The following is a 23,573-nucleotide window of genomic DNA, read 5'->3' on the forward strand; positions in this document are numbered from 1 at the left end:
CACCCATGAAAAGGGATGCAGAGAACAAGAGATCTGTGGTTGGGACCTATGAACAGCCATTTCTATATGGATATGTATCTATTCTAACTGCAATATAGTTTGTAAAAGTCAAGCTACTTAAGGCAATTTCCATAAGATCTGTACTAGAAGAAAAGGTTCAGTGGGGACAAGGTGAGAAAGCTGTTAACTATTGTCTGGCCCTGAAAAGGTCGTAAGTCAGAGCCTTGGTAGCTGACCTGTCAGGGGAAGGTATAAAGGCTTTATTCATGCAGTGGCTGCAGTGTTCTCAGCTCTCACAAAAGTGTTTTTATGATTAGATTCTCTTACCTCTTTTCTTAATTAAAAAGCTGAACCATTAGAATAGCACCTGCATCGTGTCCCGATGGTGCCTGCATACTAATTCCAGAGCCTTTACAACCAGTAATTATAACATAAAATCAGAGATTGAATAAAACAGAAGGATTTTGCTCCCAAAGCCCTGCTAATCCCCTTTTAAAAGGGTCTGGTGAAATAATTCAGAACAGTATCCGGAAGTTGGATTACCGTTCCTTTTTTAACTTTTTACAATGAAATGATATTTCACACTTAAAGGAAGCTCTGTTTTTCTACAACAGTTTTTTTTTTTTTTTTGGAAGAAAGTTGGCAGGTTTTTTGAACTATACAAAGTATTGGACTGTGGATTCCTTGCTCACTAAATGCAGTGCCAGAAAATGTAGGGGAAATTTGTATGGCAGGTTTGAACCACATTTTCTCAGGTAAAAGTGGCTGCAGTGTGATTGAGAATTGCATATGTACATCAGGCAATGCTTCTCACTTCTTTCAGAGGAAATAAATAAGCAGATCTTTTGGGGTCAGATGCCTATTTTTCATGACTTAGGAATATGCACATTTCAGGCAAAACACTCCACTAAGATGCTTTTTAACACTTAATGAATACATTGATGAGTTCAAAGGCTAGACGCCTCCGTTAAACACCGAGCAAGACCTTGCGGTGGCACAAGCCAGGGACCTTGAGCTGTCTGCAGTTTCTCCCCAGTCCTGGCAAAGAACATCATCCTCATCTGGCTAATCTGATCTTGCATGGGCCAGCCGTCAGTCACAGACAAGAGAAAACTGGGTCATCCTGATTTTCTGTATGAATCAGCTGATCATATTGTGGGTGGCTTTTTCCTCTTCTTTTCACCATCATTCCACAAATGCGTGGCACAGCCAAAAGCATAGAAACGTACCCAGTTTTGGTTTCTTTCCTCTGCAGACATTTCTCAAGGCTGCCCATGTATTCTTGAGGTTCAGAACCATGCACAGCCCTGGTTGACTTGTTTTGAATTGATGAATACTCTTGCCCTGCATATTGGCTCACACAGAGTCTATATTGGATCTAAAGAAGTCAAAAATGCAAGACAAGTTTCAAGGTCATCTCCCTGGTCCTATTTACATTTTATCAACTTGCAACCCAAAGTAATTTTTTTCTCTCTCTTTTTTTTTCTACACAGCTGTTCTGGATGTTTGCAAAGCCACTGGAAGATTCAGAGGCAAACGCTGAGACCTCTCTTAGTTGCCTACTGAGTTTCTCTTTTTCTTAAATGGTTTTGGGGTCTGAACTTGATAATGTTCCTAGAAAACTCTCAGGCATTTTCCTCATTGAAGATATCTGGCTAAAAAGGCAATGGTGTCCTGATGCCCTGACAGGGAGTTGGTGACAAGTAGAACATGTTACTGTGGGATTCTCAGTCACTTGGTGACTAAGATGTTATTAATTTTCCCAGAACAGAGATTCAGTATGGAACAACTATGATTATGAAAAAAAAAAAAAAAAAGGTTCTGATGCCTTACTGGAAAGAATGTGTTTTTGTGTAACTTTTGCCCCAAACCGCTCTGCCCTGGGTTGCCCACCTTTGCTCCCCACTTGCACATTCCCGCCTTTTACACCTGGGTCTTGAAAAGCCCAAAAACCAACAGCTGACTCAGAGTAACCTCAGAGACTTATGGTAAAAATAAATCAACATCTGGGCCATCTTCAGTGTCAGTGTCTTAACAAGTCATGGGGGTGACATTATGATATCGGGTTTCTCCTGCTTCGTTCTGCACCGAAATAAACTCGATTCCCTCTCATTTTTCTTGAGCCTTTCAAAAGCAAATGGCGTCTCTGCCTCAGTGCCCCACTGCACCAGCATCTGGAGCTCTCAGAGAACATAAACTGTTTCAGGACCCTCAGCTAGCCTAGGTGCTGCCTGCCGAGGCACACCCTCTCTGGAGCTTGAGGTCCCTGGGTGCCACGCTTTCTAGGAGGGTCTGGAAATCTGATTCAGGGAGGAGCTAGGGGACATGTCTGAAAGATGGAGTCTTGTGAGTAATAATAACAACAACCTTAACAGCAAGCACTTAACGGGTAATTCTAGATGGTTTCAAGGATTATCGTGTTTCTTGCTCAAGACAAACTTGTGGAGATGATGCTTGGAAATTCTCTTTTAGCAGATGAGGAAACTGGAGCACAGGGAGGTTTCATCCCTCATCCAGGGGCACAGGGCCACAGGTGGAGAAGCCCAGGCAATCTTCCCATCACACCCGCACTTTCTACCTAGTGCTCGCTTTCGAAGAAGCCAGTGGAAGGGCTCACTGGAAATCATTAGCAGGCTAAGGCGCCCCCAAACTGCCCTCGGGGCTGCCACTGCAAGATCGGAGGTGAGTAACTTCTTCAAAGGACATTTGAGGTGTTCTCTGGGGTGAGCTAGCCATGGGCACTCAGGCGAGAGTGACTTCACCCCTCTGCCAAAGGTCACACCATTCAACTTTCTGCCAAAAATAACTTTTCGAAGGGAGCCCGAGAACTCTTAGGGGCAGCAGCGCGCAGGTGTCCCAGCGCACTTCCCCTTTCCTCTCCTCATCCCGTGATTCCTCGGCTCGAACTCGAACTTGGGAGGTTCCCAGGGCAGCGGCCCTCTCGGCTCTCGGGGATGGTTGGGCCACGACTCCCCGGTGCCCCTGCGGCACAGTGCGGTCCCAGGCGGGGTGCGAAGGCGCAGCTGGAGGCGCGGACGTTTCCTCTGGCAGACGTTTCCTGGGGCGGCCGTGCGGACGGGAGACAGCGGGATCAGGCGACGAGCCTAGAAGAGCCCTGGCCCGGGGTGCCCGGGGCCCTTCTCATCCCCACCTGCTCCTACCACAAGGGTTCCGTCAGTGAAAGGGCTTTCCTGAGTGCGCTCTCCCACAGAGGCCGGGCGGGGGAACCCAAACAGCAAGAGAGGCTCTTCTAACTGGTCCCGGACCCGGAGGAGCGGGACCCTTCGGCGAGAGGGACGGGAGGGGGCGCTCATCCCAGGACTAATGGCCAAGGACCTCCTCCCTCGCGGCGCCCACCGACTCGGACGTGTCGCGGCGATTCCAGTGGCCGTCCCCTCGGGGCCGCTCTTTTCACACCCGCGCGTCGCCCTGGCACCTTTGCGCGCTGAGGTCCCTCCCGCAACCTTCTCTGCAGGCCTGCCGCCCTTGCCCTACAAGCTGGTTCTCCCAGGTGTTCTCGAAGGGAACCTAGCATCCAGACCCTAAGAGCCGTCGTCTTCCCGCTCAGAGCATCCCAAGCCCCAGCCAGGCCCTGGAGACCCAACTTCTCCCTCTTCCGGCCAGGCGGATGCGGCGCCTGCGCAGTAGGAGCAAGGGAGCCCGGCACGCGAGTGCCCGGAGGCTCAGTGACCACAAGGGAGGGTGCAGCAGGGCTCTGGTGGTTCAGGTGCTTCTGATACGTCTGAAATAATTTCTCCAGTGGCCGGGCTGGATAAGAGAGCTTCTGCATCAGATGCTAAAACTCACTGACGAGCCCAGTCTCCCTATCGGGGCTCAGAGAAGAGTCCTGTGGGCTGGAGCCACACAGTCTTAGGACTTGGCTCTTCGCAGCTCTCTGAAGGGAGTAGGGAGTCGAGAGGTCTGAGCATCCGCTACTCCCAGAGAGAGGAGCGTCCAGCTGGGAAGACTCCTGCGGGCAACTGTGCCCAAGGTACCCCATTAGGGCTTAGGGAAGGCTTGGAGCCAACCCGCCCTTTCTTTTTCTTTGTTTTATTCCCGCCAGCTACCAGACATTTCTCTGGGAAGTCAGAGGTGGTTTGCGAGAGGGGGCGCGGTGCCGCGGAAGGCAGCCTTTCTCGGAAGACACTGCGAGCATGGCTTTACATTCTTCTCTTCCGCAATGGAAACCGGTTAATGAGTGCCAGTGTCATTGGGGTGAAATTGGGATCGAGGGAAGTCTTCTCTACGAAGGCTGCTTAGGTGGGTCCCTGTGTTTTTGTTGCCCCGAACAACTAGGCTTTAGAGTTGTCTCTGCGAAGCCCCGAGGGAAGGCAGGGAAGAAGACGGGATGCTGTGGAAGGGCCCCACATCTCTCCCAAGATGATGAAGCAGTAACAGGACACTCGGATTCGAAAGGGGAAGGGGAACATCACATCGTTTATTTCCAAAGAAAATAGCAAAACGGAGCTCCATGTACACAAAAGCCTTTGAAGGGAAAAGGAATCACAGATTTTAATTCATTTTTACATATTTACAGCAAGATTAAACCACAGCTTTCAACTATGTTTTCATTCAACAATCACTTTCAGTAAAATACATAACAACTTTTTTTTTCTTTCAAGTTAGTTCATAATTTAAGGATGCTAAGGGGACAGGTGATAAATCACAAACAGTGTGGCTAGAGAGGGTACCAAATAGTATAAGATTTCAGTCAGGCTTTCTTGGGTGTGTGAATTATGATTACAAGACGTTTGCCCGTCCGTATAATTCACATTCATTGCAATCATTACATTGTCCCATAAATTAGCAATATAAACAAACATATGGGGACCTCAAGTAAACAAATAAAAATCAGTATAAGAGACAACATTTTGTAGCAACTATAATAACAGCATGGGTTACAGCTTGGGGAAACTTCTTTACAAATCATTTAGTCAGCACACACGGGGTGGGGAGGCTGGAACATCCTTGTTTATTTAAACCACCTTTAAAACTACATCAGAAGGTTTGGGGAAAGCTGGACGGGTGAAAGTTTCTTTCTTGGGCACAATATGAAATTTAGAACTGCACATGTGGATGGGAGGGGGGCGTTTGCATGCACTTTGGGGTCGTGGACCTTCTGAACTCCAAATGCCAAGATTCTGAAGAAAACAGGAAATTATAAAAATGTCTCTCTCCCTCAAGCCACTCTCCTTTCTATTAATGGCAGAAAGAGCTTGCTGATTGCTGCTAGTGGGAAGAAACACACAATGGGTCTATTTTTAGCAGAGATTGTCTTCGAAGGAGCAGGAAATAGTAACAATTGCTTAGCTGCAGCCTTGGTTCCAAGGATTCGGAGCAAGAATATTGGGAACTTGAGGGGTCTCTAGGTGACCTGACTTGGGCTAATTGAGTGCAGACCAGAGAAGAGAGAAGCAGACATACAGTGTAGGCTTAGGGTGTATACCCTCTGCCTGCGCTGTCTCTGCATTCTTTCCCTCCTGTCCCAGAGCCTGGGCAAAGGGCCCCTCAACATCTGCACACCTCCACAGGCTCTGGACCTGATGTCTCTGCATTGCTTTTGTTTTTCCCTTAGCAGGACTTGGCCCTAAGTTATCAGTTAGTGTAATGTGCATGTATTTTTTAAAAAAAGTTAGATTTTATCTCTTTAGAAACGGTTTGAAACTAACGGGGCAGAGGGAGTTTGACAGAGAGGAGAACAAATCGCTGACAAAGAACCTTTTACGTTTCATCAGCGTTGTTAGGACGACAAGCAGGAATGTCTCAGATAATAACTCCCACTTCAAAGATTTCTCAGCTCAATAGAAAGCGGACCATCCTTTTTATTCAACCACAAGGACTGGCACTAAAGAAGACTCCACTGTTTGATTTTTTTTCCACCGTGTTTATTTTTCCCCTATTCACTGGGGTACTTGGATAAAATAAACAACAAGACAATTAAGGGAACATGGACTTCTAACTTTCCTGCCATCTTCCCTATCCCCTTGGCCTTGGGCTCTGGAGTCTGTGCCCAGGGCCAGAGCAGGCCTGAGGGGTACCATACGCCCCACCCTGCGGAGAAACGAGTTTGGGGGTCTGTGAGAAACTTCCGGGATAGAGGGGCAGAATGGGCTGGACTGGGGGCCAGAGTGAAAATGTCCCAAAGGCACAGTCTGAACTCCCCAGACTCATCCAGGGTGGCTCCTTTCCTTCCCCCAAGTCCCATTGAAATTCAGGCCTCCAACACGCTCAAGATGCTGAGAGGCACTTGGCACAAAACCGAGCCGGGGATGCTCATTTGTTAAGCTTCCGAGCTCGTCCTAAAGTTATTTACTTCTGACCCTGGAGCCTCTTTGGGGCGCAGTCAAGATGCACGAGTCTGTCTCCTCCCTTTCCTGAAAGCTTCCCTGCTGCCAAAGCGCCCCTTCCCCGCCCCCATTGGAGTGCCAGGTGAACCCCTAAACGCTGGCGAGGCAGGTCCTAAGGAGGAAGTATATACTGGAGAGCACAGTGACAGTATTAAATGGCGTGAAAGCAAAGGTCAGCGCAAATGTATCTTAATAGAGTGTCTGCAGTGAAGTGTGCCGCCTTTGAAGCGGCCGCTCCCCGCGCGCATTTCCATGGCGAGCCTAACGCGGCATGCTGATGCACCGTCAAACTCACACTTTCAACCCCAAAACCCGACTCTTTGAACAACCCGAGCTTGATTAGACCTTTCTCCTTTTCTTTCCCCTCTTACAAACCATTTCCTCGCCTTTAGAAACTCGCCATCAAACCCAAATGCGCCCTCTGATCACCGCAGAAAGCAGAAACAAAGGGAGCTGAGCGGCGATTCAAGCGGCCCTTTTCTTCCCTCACATTATTATCCATTTTTATTATGATCGGGAACAAGTGCCCATTCGCGTGGGTTTTGTTTACCGGAAATTAAATGAAAATGATTTAGTCCGCGTCAAACAAAAATATATACTTGTATACACAAGAAAAAAGGCCTGTTAGACGTAAATATTATGTCCTTAATGAAAAGCCTGGACGGGCTCCAGGCTCGGCCTTTCAGGATTTCAGTGCGACTTGCCCATTGCCATAGAAATCCTAACTTACCATGAAGATGCACCGTGGCGAAGAAACATTGCTTTGTGCGCGGGCCCTTTGATGTCGCAGGCGCAAGATGCGGGCGCTCAGCTGCGCAGGGCGAGATTACCTTGCGAGCAACGCGGTGGACATCTGTAACAAGCAAATGAAAAATTAAAGGCGATTAGTGACCGACTATGCATTTTTATTTTATTTCATTATTTTGGATGGGGGTGGGGGGTAAAATGGGGCCTAGAAATAGAAGAGAAAGAAAGGAGTCCTGTTTGGAGAGGGGGAAATTTTTTAACATCTTCAGAAGCAAGTTCCCCAGATGCCCTCTGCACCTTGGCGGTGGGGCGGGTGTTTCCCGATGGGAAAGAGTTGTTTGCTGCCGACCGTGGGCCCTTGGCTAGGAGACCTCTGGGCCCTATTGTAGTGGCGGCGAGGCGGGAAGGGGATTGCAGACACCCTTCCACAAGGACGGATTCACTAAGGATGTATTTGGAAGATTCTGGTTTTTATTAGGAGTAATGAAAACAGTCCCTCTCCAGTTAGGACGTTATTTATCTGATGGAAGTGTGCGGCCACGGGGCAGGAGTGAGAATCTTCGAATGATGTCTGAAGAGGAAAGAACAGAAGAAAATCCAGCAGAGTGGCAGAATCAGGGTTTGTTTGCTGGGCTCAGCTTTTTAAATTGAGCTCTTTGGGGGCTCCCCCTAGGTAGGAGTACCACACCCCTACTTATCTCCAAATTCTTAGGGGAGTGGGATGGGTCTACCAAAACTTTTTTCCCCTCCGTTTTATTCACGTTGCCCCCCCCTGCACCCCAAATCTTAGCAAGAATTTGAAGCAGCACCATCCTCCCTGCAGAGGGTGACAGGCTGGGAACCAGGCCCTGATTCTTTTCCCCCCTTGGCAACAACTGCACAGATTTTTTCTCTTCCCTGCCCCCAACATCTGGTTCCTTTTCAGGGGATTTGGTACCCAGCATATCACATACACATTCAATCTAGACCCATTGGGTGTTTGCCTTTAAAACATTTATTATTGCAGTTCATCTCTTGTTCCCCTCCCCCCCCCCCCGCCTTTTTAAAATTTAAAACTAAGACCAACATGGTGCGATTTTTGACAAAGACCATCACAGAATTGACGTGATTCATCCAGACACTGTAGCCTAAGCTGGATCCCTTTGCTGTGGAGGTCTGGCCTCAGTGACATCATTGGCCCATTCTGCACCCCCAATGCCAAGCACCCAAAAGATTCCACAGGCAGCTCCTCAACAATTGTGGGGTGTGAGGAGAGGGTGATTGTTCTCAGGAGGCCTCAGAGCATTGAATCTTAAAGCCCCTTTACCGCTCTTTTGTCTGTAATTCCTGTTGTTTGGACTCCCCTCTTACCCCCAGTATATAATGCATACAGAGCAGACAGACAGGCAGACAGATGTCTCTGTGTGCTTGGGCCAGTCTCTGGGGGAGGGGCATAAAATCCCTAGGGAAGATGCTGAACCTCCCCCCCTCTTCCCTAGCATCTCCTTTATTGAAGCGGTTGGAAAATTTTGCATCTGGGATTTAAATAGCTGGGGGAGGGGAAGTGTAGGGAGGCAAAAGAGGAAGGAAAGAGGACGGAAGACAACGGCTCAGGAATTCCCTCTGCCACCTTCCCGCCACAGGAACTTCCGAGGAGGCTCCGACTGGGAGCTGGGAACGGAGTAGTTGTGGCTATCCGGGAGGCCCAGGCCTCGAGGAAAACATTTCCCATTCTGTGAACCACACAAGGACTTTGCGGTGTTACTTTTGCCGACTGCAGTGGCCAAGATTGCACAGAAACTCTCCTAATATGTTTTCTTGTTTACCTTCTGCCTGTCTCTTTCTCTATTTTCTTTATCCCAACCCTGGTTTCAAGCTACCCAGTCATGAGGGCGTCTGGGGGGCGGTGCTGGATGTGACTGTAGAATCCATATGGGTACCATATTGATATTTTAAGACAATGGACATTATAGCAGCATATTCATTGAGCTCTAACAACTATTAGTGGTGACCTTCCTCCCTTCCTGCCTTCCCTGCTTCCTTCCTCACTCTCTCTTCAAGCCTCAATAACCCGGCCTAGACCTGGCAGTCAGGGTACGCGGAAGCAGCAACCGCAACAGCAACCCTGGTACCGAAGGCGGCGGCGGCGGTGGCGGGGCCAGGTGGCCGCGCGGGGCTTGGGGGCGCTGCGGGGGCAGCGGGGGCGGGGCCCGCGCCCTGACACACGTACCATTCGCTCAGGTCGGCGCTACGCGCCGCCACCGCCGCCGAGGAGGCCACCGGGGGCTCGCGGCCGAAGTCCGACGAGGGCGACACGAGGGCAGACGGTGTGGCCGAGTCGTAGCCAGAGCTGGGCGGTGGCGGCGAGCGCCCGTGCACCTTCATGTGCTTACGCAGCGAGCTGGGGTGCGTGTAGCACTTGTCGCAGCCGCGCACTTTGCACGTGTAGGGCTTGTCACTCGTGTGCACGTGCGAGTGCTTCTTGCGGTCGCTGCTGTTGGCGAAGCGCCGCTCGCAGCCCTCGAACTCGCACCTGAAGGGCTTCTCCCCTGGTGGAGGCAACGCAGAGACATTAGTGCGCGTGGGCTGTGGCCCCGGCTCGGCCTCACTACCCTACCCCAATTTCTGCCATTTTTGGGAAGAGAGCCACCAAAAAATTCAGAAACCTCTTTCCCCGGCGCCGCAAGCCCGGCACCCCCTTTCCCCGCTCAGAGCGCGCCCCCTGAGCTCCCTCCTGCACGCCTCCCCGCCTCCCCTTCTCCCGCCGGGACCTGGGGGGAGGGGACGGAGCAGGAGAAACAAAGACTCCATCTTAGTCGAGTTTCCTTCCTGGAAAATCCTGATCCACTCCGGTTGTTTTCCTCCAGATTTTCTCCACCTGGAGCCAGAAGCACCTTTGCCCGGAGAATAGAGTTGACTGAGGAGCTCGCATCTGCTCAAAATTGCTGTTCCAGCCAAATGCCTTTGCTCCCCACTCCCCGCCCAGCGGTCCACCCCAAACACATCCTGGCCCAAATTGTTTCTTAAAGTAGGTTTTGTGCAAACGCCAAAGCGATGGAATAATATCAGGATGCGCAGCCGATGCACACGGCATGTGCATGGTGTGCATTCGTGCTGCAGGGAAAGGTACTCTGGGCAATTCACTTCAGATGCGATTTTTACGGGGACTAGAGCCCCCTCCCCCTTCCCCTCTACCCCCTGAGGGCAAACATTTAGTAGCATTCTTCAAATCTTGCCTAAACCGTCCGGGATCCCTCCAGATACTCGCGCCGGCAATAATATTTTATTACGCTGCTCCAGCGGCTTCCCGGAGACTCCGCCGCGGAGAGCCGGCTCTCCCAGTCCGAACTGACTGTGAGAGGCCGGGCGGCCTCCCTAGACCACCCATGGCCCACGGTCCGGTCTCCCCAGCCTGAGCCGAGAAACCGGCAAGGCAGGTTCTGCCCGGGCCAAGCGGGATCCGGGGCCATTCCCGCGATCGCACCCATGGTCGCGGTGGCTTCAGGATGAGCGCAGCTGCTGCGATCAGGCGAGGCCTGGCTCCGCGGACCGGAGGGCAAGCGGGCAGCCGGGGTAGGCCCGGGAGGGGCTCTGATCAGTGTTGTGATGCCCTGTAGAGCCGCGGGAAGGCGCGAGCGCGCGCTAGGGTGGCAATATTGGCCGAGGACAGAGTCCCAAGCCGGGAGCTCACCGCCGGCTGGATTTGCTAGCGTGTGGGGGAGGAAAGGACCCCAAGAACCCGGAAGCCCAGGTTCCTCTGGAGCTGCAGATGCTAAAGGAAGGAGAGAAAGAAATGTCCGGGTGCTGCAACAAATGGATGCTACCGGGCGCCCTGGGTTGAGGGAGAGACTACCAAGCGTCTGGCTAAGGAGGGAGAGATGCCCGGCTGGTGGAATGTTGCCTTTGGGGTTGCTTCTCCCGCCGCTTCCAGGAAAGATGGGTGCTTTGGGGCAGGTTTGAATAAACAAAGGCCCTACTCCCGAGTCCTCTTGAGGCTTAGGCAGAGCCAGAGGTTTGCGCACAACCCTCGCCTCCGCACGGCAGCGGGTTAGAGCCCAGGGCTCCTGCACTGCGCGGCCGCTGCGTCCTCCCGCTGCAGGAGTATTGTTAGTACAGTGGAACACTGGACAGTGCTGGCATCTGCCGTTTCTCGGCACACCGGTACAGTTTTATTTAGAAAGATGCACAATAAACCCTATGTCCCTATGTGCCCCTCGTTTTCTCCCCTCTGATCCCTGTTAGCATCTGCAAAACTAAAACTTTTCTTCCTCCCTTCCTTCTTTTCTTTCTAAAATCACTTACAAGAATCATGTAATTCAGGACCTGCAAAAGAAATCAAGATCTGCTAAGACAACAGAGGAGAAATAGAATTTGAGGTTGATTGCCACCCCCCAACTATTCCCCCGCACACACACACACATATCCCATCTTGTGACCGCCTTGTTGGACATTCATGTAAAACAGAAACAATGATTTCGTTCCAGACGAGGTACTGAGGCGAAAAAAGCAGGGCACTGAAGGTGATACGGGCAGCCTGTGAGTTCCAAGGCCCCTGGGAGGCCAGGTGAGGCCGCGCCCCCGCGCCCTCCCGGCCTCTCCCCAGCAGCGGGAGGAGCCCCGGACTCCTCGCCTAACTCTGCGCACCCCCCGCCCCACCCAACACGCAGCCTCCCGCCCTCTCCCTCCCACCAGATCTGGGCGCTGAGCCCTAGGTGGGTGGGTGGATGGATGTGGAGAAGCAGGGTTGGGCCGGGACCCCGCAGCCCGCCCTGAGTAGCCTGGGCCTGAGGCTGAGTCCTAAAAGGCCCGGAGTCTCCTTCTAGAGCCTCAGCAGCGCGAGAGGCCCCTGACCCGGCCCGGCGCCAGGCCCGCCCGACAAAGTTGGCAGTGGCGGGGCGGTTCGACTCGCGCCATTTTCTCGCACTTGTGGCTGGGCCGGGCTGTGCGAGCATTCCGCCCCGGCGCGGTCTCTCCTCTGCCTCGGATCCCAGCCCTACCTCCCTCTACCGACTGCCTGGGAGAGTGGGGTGAGCCCGCAACACAGGGGTCCCGGGAAAGGCGGCAGGCCCGCGTCTCCCTCGCGGCGGCACCATTGTTCCGGGATTTCTGTGACCGCCGCAAAGCGAAAGCTTTCGGAGTGGGATCGGAGCCGCTGCCCCCGAAGCCAGGCCTGGGATTCAGATCCCGGAAAATCTCAACTCCTGAGAAAGCAGCCTATTCGCCGCTTCCGCGACTCGAGGAAATGAAACGCCATTAATATTTGAAAAGGCAATTATTTTCCTGTTGAATCGAGAACCGTCTTCATGAATAATTTGTAGTGAGGTCTATTGCCATTTGAGAAACATTTTGTTGTTGTTGTTTTCTCCTCTTTGCATTACTTAGGAGGAGGGTTTGAGGGAAACGCCCAAGCAGGAGAGGCTCTGTAGATTTTTTTTTTTTTAAACTCCGGTGATAATGAATCAGGACTGCCAGTGGAAAGGGAAAGGATGCACTTAGAATTCTGTTCTGAATAGACGCAAACCTGAGCCAGCTCGGGCGCACTGAACTTGATTCTCTGCTGTAGGTCGATTGCACTGAGAATTTAACCATTTTCTGCTTCACGGACTTCAAACAGTAGGCCGGCAAAGAGCAGTAAAAGTTTGTTTAAAACCCCCCTGTCATTAAAAATGAGTTCCTACTCTGGCTCAGGACTTCTAGTCTACCTTCGTGGTGCGGGCCGCCAGCTCAATGAATAGGGAGCCTGAGGGCGGAGATCTGGGTCTCACTTCTCTCCTTCTTCCCCTGCATAAAAATCGGAGGGAGGGAGGAGTGGGGGGACAAATGCTTGCGAGAGGTTGTGGGGGGAGGAATCCTGGAAACAGCTCAGAAAAACTATACATTTCCGAAATAAAGTAGGAGACTTAAAAGTGGACTTTAATCTGGCCTCCGAGTGTGCCAATGTCCTAGCCAGGGACCTTCCCCAAGACTGAAGGGTTCGGGGGGAGAAGGTGGGATTTAGCAAGCTTCTTTCCCGGGTAGTGCCAACCTGGGTGAGTTCTTTGACTCTAATAATTGAGGATGTTTTCACCAAGAATAGACGTGCGTAAGGCAGAGTGCCAGGGAGTAGAAGTGGGGCACCAAGCTGGAACTTATTTCATCCCCTCTGTCTCCCCCATCGGTCCCCTTCTCCCGCACCCAAAATGGAGGAGGGGAGATGTTGACTTCTTAAACTTTGAGGAAGCCAGGGCAAGAAAACCCTAGCTAAGAAGAATACAAACATCGGGCTGCTAAACTAATTAATGTAACTTCACAGGCTGTTCTGGGAAGTGTGAAAACTTTCTCCTTGCAATTGCATCAATTAGAGATGTTTCTGGCCAGAGGAGTCCAACTTTGCAGGCTTTTGAGAGGGCGCCTTTTCTTTCTGTTAACTAGAAGTAACAGATGTGGTTGACACATGTCCCCATTTCACTTAACAGCGCAGTAAATGACATTTAAGGTGAATGAGTCTCCTTGGGTCTCTGCTAAAGCAAAAGGGAGGGTTTGTGAAACGTCCCGAGTGTGGGTCACCAAGGCTCCAAAACCGGGGCAAAATTAGCCCATGAGACCCTCAAATCCTAGAGAAGTCACTAAGGGCCTGGTGCGCTCTCCATTCAGGTGGCAGTCAGGTTGTCAGGCTGACTATTGGAAGAGTGTGCCTCACACAATTCCAAAGGGACAGGGAAAAATTAAATTGTTCCTATGTCTTTACAACTTTGAGGAACAGTGCCCTTTAAAATACCTTAAAATCAAACTCCGTAAGCAGGGACCACACATTTGCACACACAGAAACCCGAGCATCCCCTTCCCAACCCCCAGAGCAGAAACCTCATACTATCCTTCCCACACACAGCCTCAGGAAACTTCTGTGATTCTAATTGAAGGGCATAATTAATATTTTATGAACTTGGATCATGGAAACACCAAAATATCCCCCCTCCCCGCCCGGGTGGAACTTGAGGAAATCCAGCTCCGAGGGCCCAGAAGAGGCCCCCTGCCTCCCCAGAGGGTCCGAACGAGACAGACAGTGGCGAATACTGACCTGTGTGAGTTCTTTTGTGTATTTTGAGATTTTCTGATCTAGCAAAGACTTTGCCACACCCCGGGAAAGGACAAGGGAAGGGCTTCTCGCCCGTGTGCACGCGGATGTGATTTACAAGTTTGTATTTGGCTTTAAAGGGCTTGCCCTGGCGCGGACACTCCTCCCAGAAGCAGATGTGGTTACTCTGCTCAGGGCCTCCGACGTGCTCCACGGTGACGTGCGTGACCAGCTCGTGCATGGTGCTGAAAGTTTTGGAGCAGAGGCGCGGGGGTGCGGGGCCGTCGGCCGCCAGCCACTTGCAGATGAGCTCCTGTTTGATGGGCTGGCGCATGTAGCGGAAGAAGGCGCCGGGACCGTGGGGTGCGGCGAGGTTCATGGTCAGGTTCATGCCCCCGTAGTTGTGCAGGGCTGCGGCAGCTGCCAGGGCGTCGCTGCGGGCCACAGGTCCCGGCGGGAAGGGTTCGGGCCGTGCGTACATGTCTCCGGGGAGCCCCAGACGCAGGAGTCCGTTCAAAGTGCAGCCAGGGGAGGCCTGGGGAGGCTGCTCGTGAAAGCCCGGTAACACCGAGGGGCTGGAGGCGGCAGCGAGCTGGGGGCCATGGTGTCCGGAGCTGCTACCTGTTGTTGAGACAAATAGCGCGAGTGAGAACGGGTGGCAAGGGCTGAGCGTCCTACCCGGCCCCAGGGGGCAGGCCCAGCCCAGCCACACCACGGCCTCGGCGGTCAACGCCGGCACCGAAAGCCAGACTGCGGCGGCTGCGATCCGGGCGGACAACGCGAGGCCAAGCGCCTCCACCGCGGTCCGGCTGGGCGGCTGTTCGGTAGAGCCCCCTGTCGCTTCATGAGCAGGAGAGTGATGGTGGCGGCGGGGTGGGTGGAAGGGGTAGTGGGGTGCGCAATGCTGAGGCTGTGGGTTGCTGGGTGCCCCTGGGCTCTGCTCCAAAGGGGTCCGACTGGCGCTCCGAGCGCGCTTTGGCGGCCAACTCCCCAAGGCCCTCGGGGCCGCGGCGCCCTGCGGGGGAGTGGAGGTGGGGGAAGTGGTGATGTTGTAGGTGGTGGTGGTGCCCAAGAGCCCCGGCCATATATACGAATTTCAGCGGCCAGCTCGGCTGGGAGAGGGAGGCCTGCTGCATCCCGGCCGGGACTCCCCGGAGCTCCTTAGGTCGGGGCGCTCACGCCACCGTCACCTGACGGCGGGGAGGGGAAAGAACAGCCATAGACAACTTCTGCAAAGTTCCCCCCCACCTCAAGTTTTGGGTTGTGACTTTTTTTCTCCCTCTCTATCAGTCTTTAATGCCTACTTGAAATCCTGTACACTACAGAGGCAGCAGCGGGGCGCGTGAGATAGTGAATAGAGATTCGGGGCCGTGGCCCGGGCCCGCCGAGAGGAACAATCGCCTAAGTCGCCCATTGGCCCGCGTCCCGGTCCGACGTCAGCGATGACAGGGCCCTCTGCACGGGGACACACACACACACTCTCTCTCTCTCTCTCTCTCACACACACACACACACACACAGTCACAACTGCTCCCGTTCCCCTCCCCACCCCCCAGCTCGCTCTTCTACTGCTCATGCGCTCTGACCCGGGCGCGGATTCTTTTCTCTACTCGTGAGCCCCCTCCCCCTTCTCTCCCCGAAAGCTGGGCAGATCTGCTCTGCCTCGCCGCTCTTGGAAGTGAGCGGGGCTGGGTTATGCCTCCATTCCCCACGGCTTTGGGGAGGGGGCGTTGCGCTGCACGTAAAGTCCTTCCAGGCAGACCGGACCCCCCAGCCCTGCTGGGGCCGATGGACAGCACCCGGAGCGCGGGGACTGCGGCCTGCTTCGGCAGCTTGTCCCGGGAGTCGGGAGGAGGCGAGGGCCGGGATTCAGGGAGGGAAGGCGGCTGCAGACTAGGAGGCCGGGAGCGGGGGCGATCCTAGGCTAACAGCCCTTGCGCCTAATTTTGTTTTCTCGCTTTTCCAAATTTTCTCGCGTCGCTCAGCTTTCTCGCTCTCGTTCTTTCTCTAGCTCTCGCTCTCAGTTCCACGAAACCCCTGAGCACACTTCGCCTTCCTACTTGGATCCTTTCTTCTCCCCTCCCCCTCTGTCTTTTCCCCACTCCATTCTTCCCACTTAGCCTTGCCGGCCCCTCCTCCCGGGCGCCTGGAGCGCCCAGAGACTGGCGGACCCAAGAATCTGGCCCTGAGCCGAGCCCCAGGACTGGGCCGGAGACGGTGATAACCTGGGAGAGGCTAGCTTCGAACCCACGCCGCCCTCCCAAGAGGGCCTAAGAATCCTTCCCGCCGCAAATCACACCGACCAGCGGGCGACGGGCCAAAGAAATAAAGGCGAGGGGAGCGCAGCGAGGCGGAGCGGGTCCTCTCCCCAGGTCTCTCTCCCACTATCAAACTGCGGTCCTGAGCTCTGTACTCTGCCGCCGGGCGGAGCCTTTGGAAAAGGGAACTTAAGAATCGTTTCCACTTTGAGCTCCCTCTGGCCACTTGTTGCCCGCGGCCGGAGTCTCTGTCTCTACTCGCTTGCCTAGAGCCGAGGCCACGTTTCCCGGCCCAGGCTGTGAGAGCGACCTCGGGCCACGGCCTCCTCTCGCGGGATGCCCTCCCGGGCTGCGGGTTCCTCTGTCTTGGGGTGGGGATCGGCCGGTGGAAGAAACCTTCAGTTCTGGACCAGCCGAGTGTGGCATAAACAGGGGGGAGTGTCCTTTGTTTGTGCCGACCGGCTAGGGCCGGCTGCATCGCCCGGCGATTTAAAGTGCTGCTGGCCCTCAAGCCTGCGTTGCACTCAGTAGCCGAAAATGCCAACCTAAGTTCTCTCGGGGCTCCCCGGCAGCCATAGAAAGTGCCCTCAAAGCAATGAAAGACTTGGGTTTTTAAGAGAAGTTTGAAGGATTGAGTAAAAGACCCCACTCCCCTAGCAGAGGTGAGAAGTTTGGACAGATTACGAGGAACTCTGATGAAGTTGATTGAGCTGCCCCAGCCACCTCCAGCACCAAGAACTATTCTTAAACATTTCCTGGTCAGTAAATAACGGTTTCTTTTAAATTTTTAAAAATAATTAACTTATTTATAATGGTTGGCAGATTCTTTGAGCCTTTCTTCATTTAATGCATTGTTCCTGGCTCAGTGCCGCAATTTAGCGAGGGATTAACTTCCACAACAATTTTCCTCGGCTTTGACAAGTCCAGGTCTTTTTGCTCCTCCGGCCGGAAGAGCTTAAGCAAGCTACCAATAGATGCTGAGTTAGCATTAAAAAAAAAAAAAAAAAGTTGAAGGAGAGCATTTGACAGCTGAAGCCCTTCTGCTCTGGAAACCAAGGGCTTCCACACAGCAGTGTTGAGACTAGACTTGGAGGATTTGTCTCCTTTCTTGGCTTTCACCCTCTCCCACACTCTCGCTTTCTGCGGTTTATCCCTTTTGCCCACAGGTGCCTCCTCTGTTTTCCTGCCCTGTTTTCCCTTCCTCAGAGCGCTGGTTTCAAGGCTTCTCACCACGCAGGTGTCTTTTGAATGATACAGTTGTCTGGGCAAACCCATGAAGGGTTCTGAAAACAACAAAGACCAAAACAAAAAAACAAACCAGCATATTCCTCTTTGGGACCCCTTGCCCAGCACTTTCTCCTAACCATTCATCAACACAGAACTTAGTCAGCTCCTCCAGCAGCATTGAGGCTTAAGTGCGGGGGCACTGATGCAGTAGTCCAACAGTGAAAATATTTTCTTTCCCATCCAAAAGTTGGCAATCTACAACCTACTGTTCAGGACGTTTGTCAAACTAACCATCTAATTTGGCTTCCATGAAAACTCTGATTTGCACAAAAACGAACCCCTTAATATATACACCGTGACCACACCCGCATCAAAAGCTTTGAATAACAGTACAGAACAGGAGTATTCAAGTTGTTTTAGGTTGTGGACCCTTTTGGAAACCTGGTGAAGCTAGTGGACTTTAATAATCCTGTGCCTTTTGCCCACATGCATAATAGAAGAAGCTATAACATTCCATTAGAAGGTGGCGAAAATAAAGATGCATTTTTTCCCATCCAAATTTGTGGGACCCCCCCGCCCCGAATTCTAAGCACTGACTCCACAGACTCCAGGGATAAGAAGCAGAAGTTATATACAATAGACTGTTACTGCACTACCGTCTCTCTTGATAAGTTTACCCTTGAAAAGCTTTGAACACGTGTATGGCTTTTTGTGCCAACAGTGAAAGGGCAGATACATCTGATTCAGCCAAATTCACCAACAGTAACCTGGCCCCATGGAGCTCCTTCCCAGATGCAGACTTCTTTTGAAGCACTGAAAACATCTGGACCCATCCCGGGTAGATGCTTCTTGAATAGTCAGGGGTCAGTTGACCTAAGGTCACTAAGGTTACCTAATCTTTGCAAGTGCCTTGGAGCCACGTGGTTCACACCTTGGTCGGCTGAACACAGCAACGGGACCAAGCGTTCTCCCAGAGGGACATGTCCTCAGGGACAGAGATACCATTTTACTCACTAATATTTATAAACAGGAAACTCTGGGTGATTACATAAGGGTCTTCAAGGCGTATCTCTGAAATAAGCCCCAAAGCAGTACCCAGCTAATCACAGATGACAGATGGGGCACCGATGTCAGTGAGGCATATTTTAGCTTTCAGGGCCGTTCCTTTGAGTCTTCCAGTGCCCAGGTAGCAAGGATTCCAGGTTTCATTGACTATTCATTGGGTAGGCTAAGTAGTGGTGTCCCTCAATGGTGCTCAGAATTTTTCTTTCAAAAGTTATCTCACCACACTTACCCCTAATACCAAATGTTTGGCTGAAGCATTCTATTCCTAACCATGCTGGGGGTTATAGCATTGTTGAGTCCACATTTCTGCTTGATTTGCAGAAGAAAAAAAAAAGATACATTTGCAGCTCAGAGATCTTCAGCAGAGTTTCAAGAACCACTGGGGGTTTTCATGGGGGCCTATTTGGAGCAAGTTCCATCACCAGACTCCAAACATCCCTCCAGACCTCGAAATCATGCCCTAAGCACCTTTGTTTACAATATCATAAACTAAAGTGATTTCCTAGTCCTGCTGTATAGAAATATATTTGGTGGCCCTACCATCTGTTATAGCTCCTCATATCACTGGCTTAAGTGGGGGAATGTCTGACTTCCCTTCCTCGGAAAGGAAACAATGCGGGAGATTTCAGATCAATAGCTGGGATATTTTTTGCATTTTGATCTTTTCAACAATGCTAAATGATGATTATCTTGTTGCAGCTTATGCCCAAGCCAGGATCCCAGAAGCTGAGGGCCACTGCACAAAGCCTGACCAAGCGCAAATCTTGTTGCCTGAATATTGTGCATCTAGGTCTGCAGTCACTTGTTCAATCCTTTCTTCCCTGTTTCTGGCCAGGGTACCATCCAAAACAAGGGGGCAAATCCCTTCGTAGGCTATTCACAGACAGAATTCAAGATTCCTACAGCGAGAGGTTGTCTCTAGTCTTGCGGGAGAGAAAAATAACAACTTAAGCCCCAGGAGCCTTCCGTAGGTCCATGCCCACATCGTACAGAGGAGAAGGGGTCTGTCAGGATTTTGAAGATAAAGGAAGATATTCCTCCCCTCGTCTATGGAAGTTTGGGCTTTAATCATCATTAATGGAAGTACGTATGAAAGAAAATATGCTCGGATAAAATGCTCGGATAAAATTTAATTTCCCAGCAAACCATCATTTGACAACTGATTAGGAAACATTGTTAGAGGATCTTCCAGACCAGCACTGAGGAATTAAAACAACGGAATTTACATAATAACCACATCTCTCTAGAGAATTTGCCATCAAATCATCCCAAAATAATAGAAGAGAGTCATTTCCTAAGTTGTCCATTTAACTTTTATTAAGAAGGTTGCATTTCCTACCAACAAGGGAATACCTTGGAGGCAACCATCAGCTGGTGGTGTAGTTGAAATGAGGGAAACTAGATGCCTGAAAGGGGAAACACCCAACCCTAAATCATATGCTTATTCTAAATGGAATATTAAATTAAATTCTTCACAATGAAGGTATTCCTGACAGAGCGGCTGTCAGTCACTCCCTGTTCAGACACCACATTGTGGGAACATCGTGGCTGCCACATTGCGGAAGGCTGGTGTCCCTGGTAAAGATGATGCATATCATGTAAACCCCATCACCAAGATCAAAGTCTGCTCCTTTCATGTAAGCCAATACATGTCAAACCTCATTCCAATCAAATCGTCCGGAAATGAATTCAAGATGAATATGTCATAGAATAATGTGACAGTGGAACTGCAGAAGGTCAGGGGTGGTTGTTTCAATGAGAGAGTCGTCAAATATTAATTCTAGAATGTCCAGATGAGTAGACATTGAGGGGGATTAGCTGGCTGCTGGTGGGACGTTGTGTCGCTGATTTGTGTGCAAATGTATCAAACACCAAGGTGTTGTTCTAAGTTTCATTGGAATTCAAGAAACACCCCCAAACTCACAACCAACATAACCAAAAGACCAAAAAAAAAAAAAACATACAAAAATAACTTCCTACTTAAAAAATAACTTCAGCAAACCAATATTCAAAAGAGGATATTAACTTACTTGACTCTTTCAGGGCGTTTCGGTAAAGCCGCATTCGTTTCCTCATCACCAGAGAAGTCTTGTATCTCATTTTCTGACTTTGAGCCTGTTTGGGAAGAAAAGAGAGACAGTCACTAGTTAAACGATTTCCTACATGCTCGTATGGCAAGACTGTGTGGCCTGAATGTAAGAGTGAAAGAAAGTGTTGGTCTGAAGATCTTTTCAGTGTTTTCTTTGACTATTTTCAAATTTGGAAGTGAAAGAAGAGACTTCTGCTGGGAACTACCCATATTTACTGCAAAATAATATATCCTGGTTGATAAAAAAAATATTAAAAATCATCATTTCCCAACTAGATTTTTATCCGTAACTTATTTGTGGATCTCCCTTACAGGTAGAGTTAAGCACACTTTCAGTCAGTCAGTGTTCAAACGTCTCTCACTCCAGAATTTAAACTTTTTTTATCTGAGAAGCCCCCATCATTTTCTTTAAGTTCATTAATTAATTGAGTTTAGTGAGAAGGGGGGCTGGGTGTCCTCTGGGAGGTTAGCAGGTTAAAAATTGAGTTGTAAGTGTTGGAACTGATAGGAGAGGAATTTCTTTGCAGGCGTGTAGCTCCTGTTGTGCCCAAGGTGGTGTGGAATCCCTAACCCTCGCGTGGCTTCCACCCCCTCACCCATCTGGAAGCCATCGCCGTTGGTTTTTGAAAGTGAATATAAAATTCACCGGTTTGGGGTGGGGGGAGATTATTTCTATCAATTGGTCCTGGCTGTCCACATTTTTTAGTTAAGCAGCTTAGAAATAACCCACCCCCACTCCCAAAATATTTGCATTCCTTATCAAATTCACTTTTTGGATAGAGCTATCCAGCCTTTGGTCACCTTAAAACCTTAAACTCATCTTGGGGACTTCTGCATCTGTCAGGCAAGGCTGAAGGCAGTGGAACAGCCAAACAGAGGCGATTCACCCAGCCCCAAACCTCAATCTGGCCTAGAAAGACAAACAGTCATTGAAAAGGTCTCAGGCTGGACAAACACAGCAAGCTCTCTGTCAATGAGGACGTCTGCCTGTCTTGACACTCCAGCCCACAGAACAAGCGGTTGTTTAACTTGTTGAACCACAGGCCAAATCCAAGTGGGCCTCTGCTATCTCAAAGACTTTCCAGTTCTCTATGCTCAAAGATCTCTTTCTCTCTCCCTCAACCGCCAACCCGGGCTTGAACTAGCTTAGGTATTTTCACCTTTCACTCCCCCTTCTTTTCTGGGTCCAAGCCTGAGGGGTGGGAGTAGGGGTTTAGACTCACCTTTTCTCAGAGGGTTTTATTTATTTTCGATTCTTTCTAACCAAAAGGCATCTGTCCCCAAAGGTAAGAAGCTCCTTCCCACACAAATCAGGAAAGAAAGAAAGCCCAAGTTTGCATTCCTACAGAAGGGCAGCGTGCTGGGTGTCCTTGCTCTAAAATTTCCTCATGGCAGGATGTCTGGCACAGGAAAAGTCCTGGTTGGTTGGAACTAATAGAATTTACTTTTTTGCTTCAGAGGGAAATGGGTGTGAGTTTCCCTAAAGAACTCTGTCCACACCTACAATGCTGCTCGAGCCCTCCCTTTAAGAGGCCTGGGTCCCTTCTATCCCCAGGTCCTGACAGTCTTTTGTGTATTATAAACCCACAGGCATGCAAACGAATGTCTCAGAGGCTGGACTTCAGGCAACTGGGACCAACCTTAAGCTGCTCCTGTAGCAGCTCCATCACCGGCCTGTGCATGGAACCTGGGTAAATATCTTCTCCTTTGGTTCAAACTCTGACCCCACTTAGCAAGCCAGTCATCTCGCTGAAGGAGGGGTGAGAGAATCTAGGAGCAGCCCCTGGGCCCCTGGACCTGAGATCCTTGCCAACCCAGGGATATAAAAGCCCTGAAAATGTTCAGCTTGGTTTTCCCCGAAAGATTGTTCCTGACTTGTCTCCTCACACCAGCCCTGGGCACTGAATCACCGGTCAGGAGCACAACCTGGGGACTTATTGGAATCTGCCTTCTTTCCCTTGAGACAAGAAAAGGGTGCCAATGAGCTTCAGTAATTGATCGTGCTGGGGGAGAGCTATGAAAGTGGGCCAGTGGGTACAGGCAAAAGACATCATTTTTCTTTTGGGGGAACACCAAGCCTGCACATTGTGGGGTCGCCCTAACAGGCGCAGGCCTGCCCAAGGTCAGAGGTCATCTTCAGCCTGCTTCCCAAGCCAGCGACTTCAGTCCCCAAGACTTCCCCACTGCTCCACACAGATTAAGCCGCAGGAGCGCCGGCAAAGGCATGTCCGCCTCTCGGCCACAGCTCGGCCGGCGGGGCGGGTGCGGAGCAGGGGCCCTGCAGGCTGTCTGGGAGCTCCCTGGCTAAAGGCAAAACGGCTCCGGCCTCTTCCCGTGGCCTGCTGTCGCCAGCTGCACCCGGAACCTCCCTGGCTCCCCTTCATCAGGCCCTCAAATACCAGGAATTTGGGCTGTGAGGCTGGGTTGTGCGACGGCCTTTTCTCATTCTTCTGTTCCCTAGAGGGAAAAGCTGAGGTTCCTCCAGCTGGGGCCTGAAGACTGGGCGACCTCCGTGTGCCCAGAATAGAATCTGCGTTAGTGGGTTGCTTGAAAGACCAGCCTGGACATTTAACCATCCCTTTGAACACCCCCCTACAAACCGCCGGCGGCCAGACAGAGGAAGGGAACATGGTGCCTCTTCGCAGGTCGCTCTGAGGCCAATGCTGTCGGAAAAGGGGTAGAAATATGACCTTGCGATCCAAAGGGAGTTTCCTGCAGACGGTGCAGGCCAAGTTCCAGCCCCTCCAACGCCCCTTCCCCATTCCAAAGACCTTGCTGGCTCCCAGATGTCCCCATGGACCATTCAT

General features: G+C 51.2%; 1 protein-coding gene across 1 annotated transcript; it reads right to left on the bottom strand.

Moving 5' to 3' along the window:
- Nucleotides 1–3,310: 3,310 nt before the first annotated feature.
- On the bottom strand, nucleotides 3,311–23,573 carry LOC132424460 (zinc finger protein ZIC 1). Its single transcript, XM_060010173.1, has 6 exons — nucleotides 23,166–23,573; nucleotides 20,708–20,792; nucleotides 14,131–14,748; nucleotides 9,206–9,622; nucleotides 7,078–7,200; nucleotides 3,311–3,768 (listed from the first exon to the last, which is right to left on the bottom strand). The coding sequence occupies exons 1-6, from the start codon at nucleotides 23,571–23,573 to the stop codon at nucleotides 3,311–3,313; spliced, it is 2,109 nt and encodes a 702-aa protein (XP_059866156.1).

This window comes from Delphinus delphis, chromosome 4 (genome assembly GCF_949987515.2).
Source record: "Delphinus delphis chromosome 4, mDelDel1.2, whole genome shotgun sequence".
Lineage (NCBI taxonomy): Eukaryota > Metazoa > Chordata > Mammalia > Artiodactyla > Delphinidae > Delphinus > Delphinus delphis.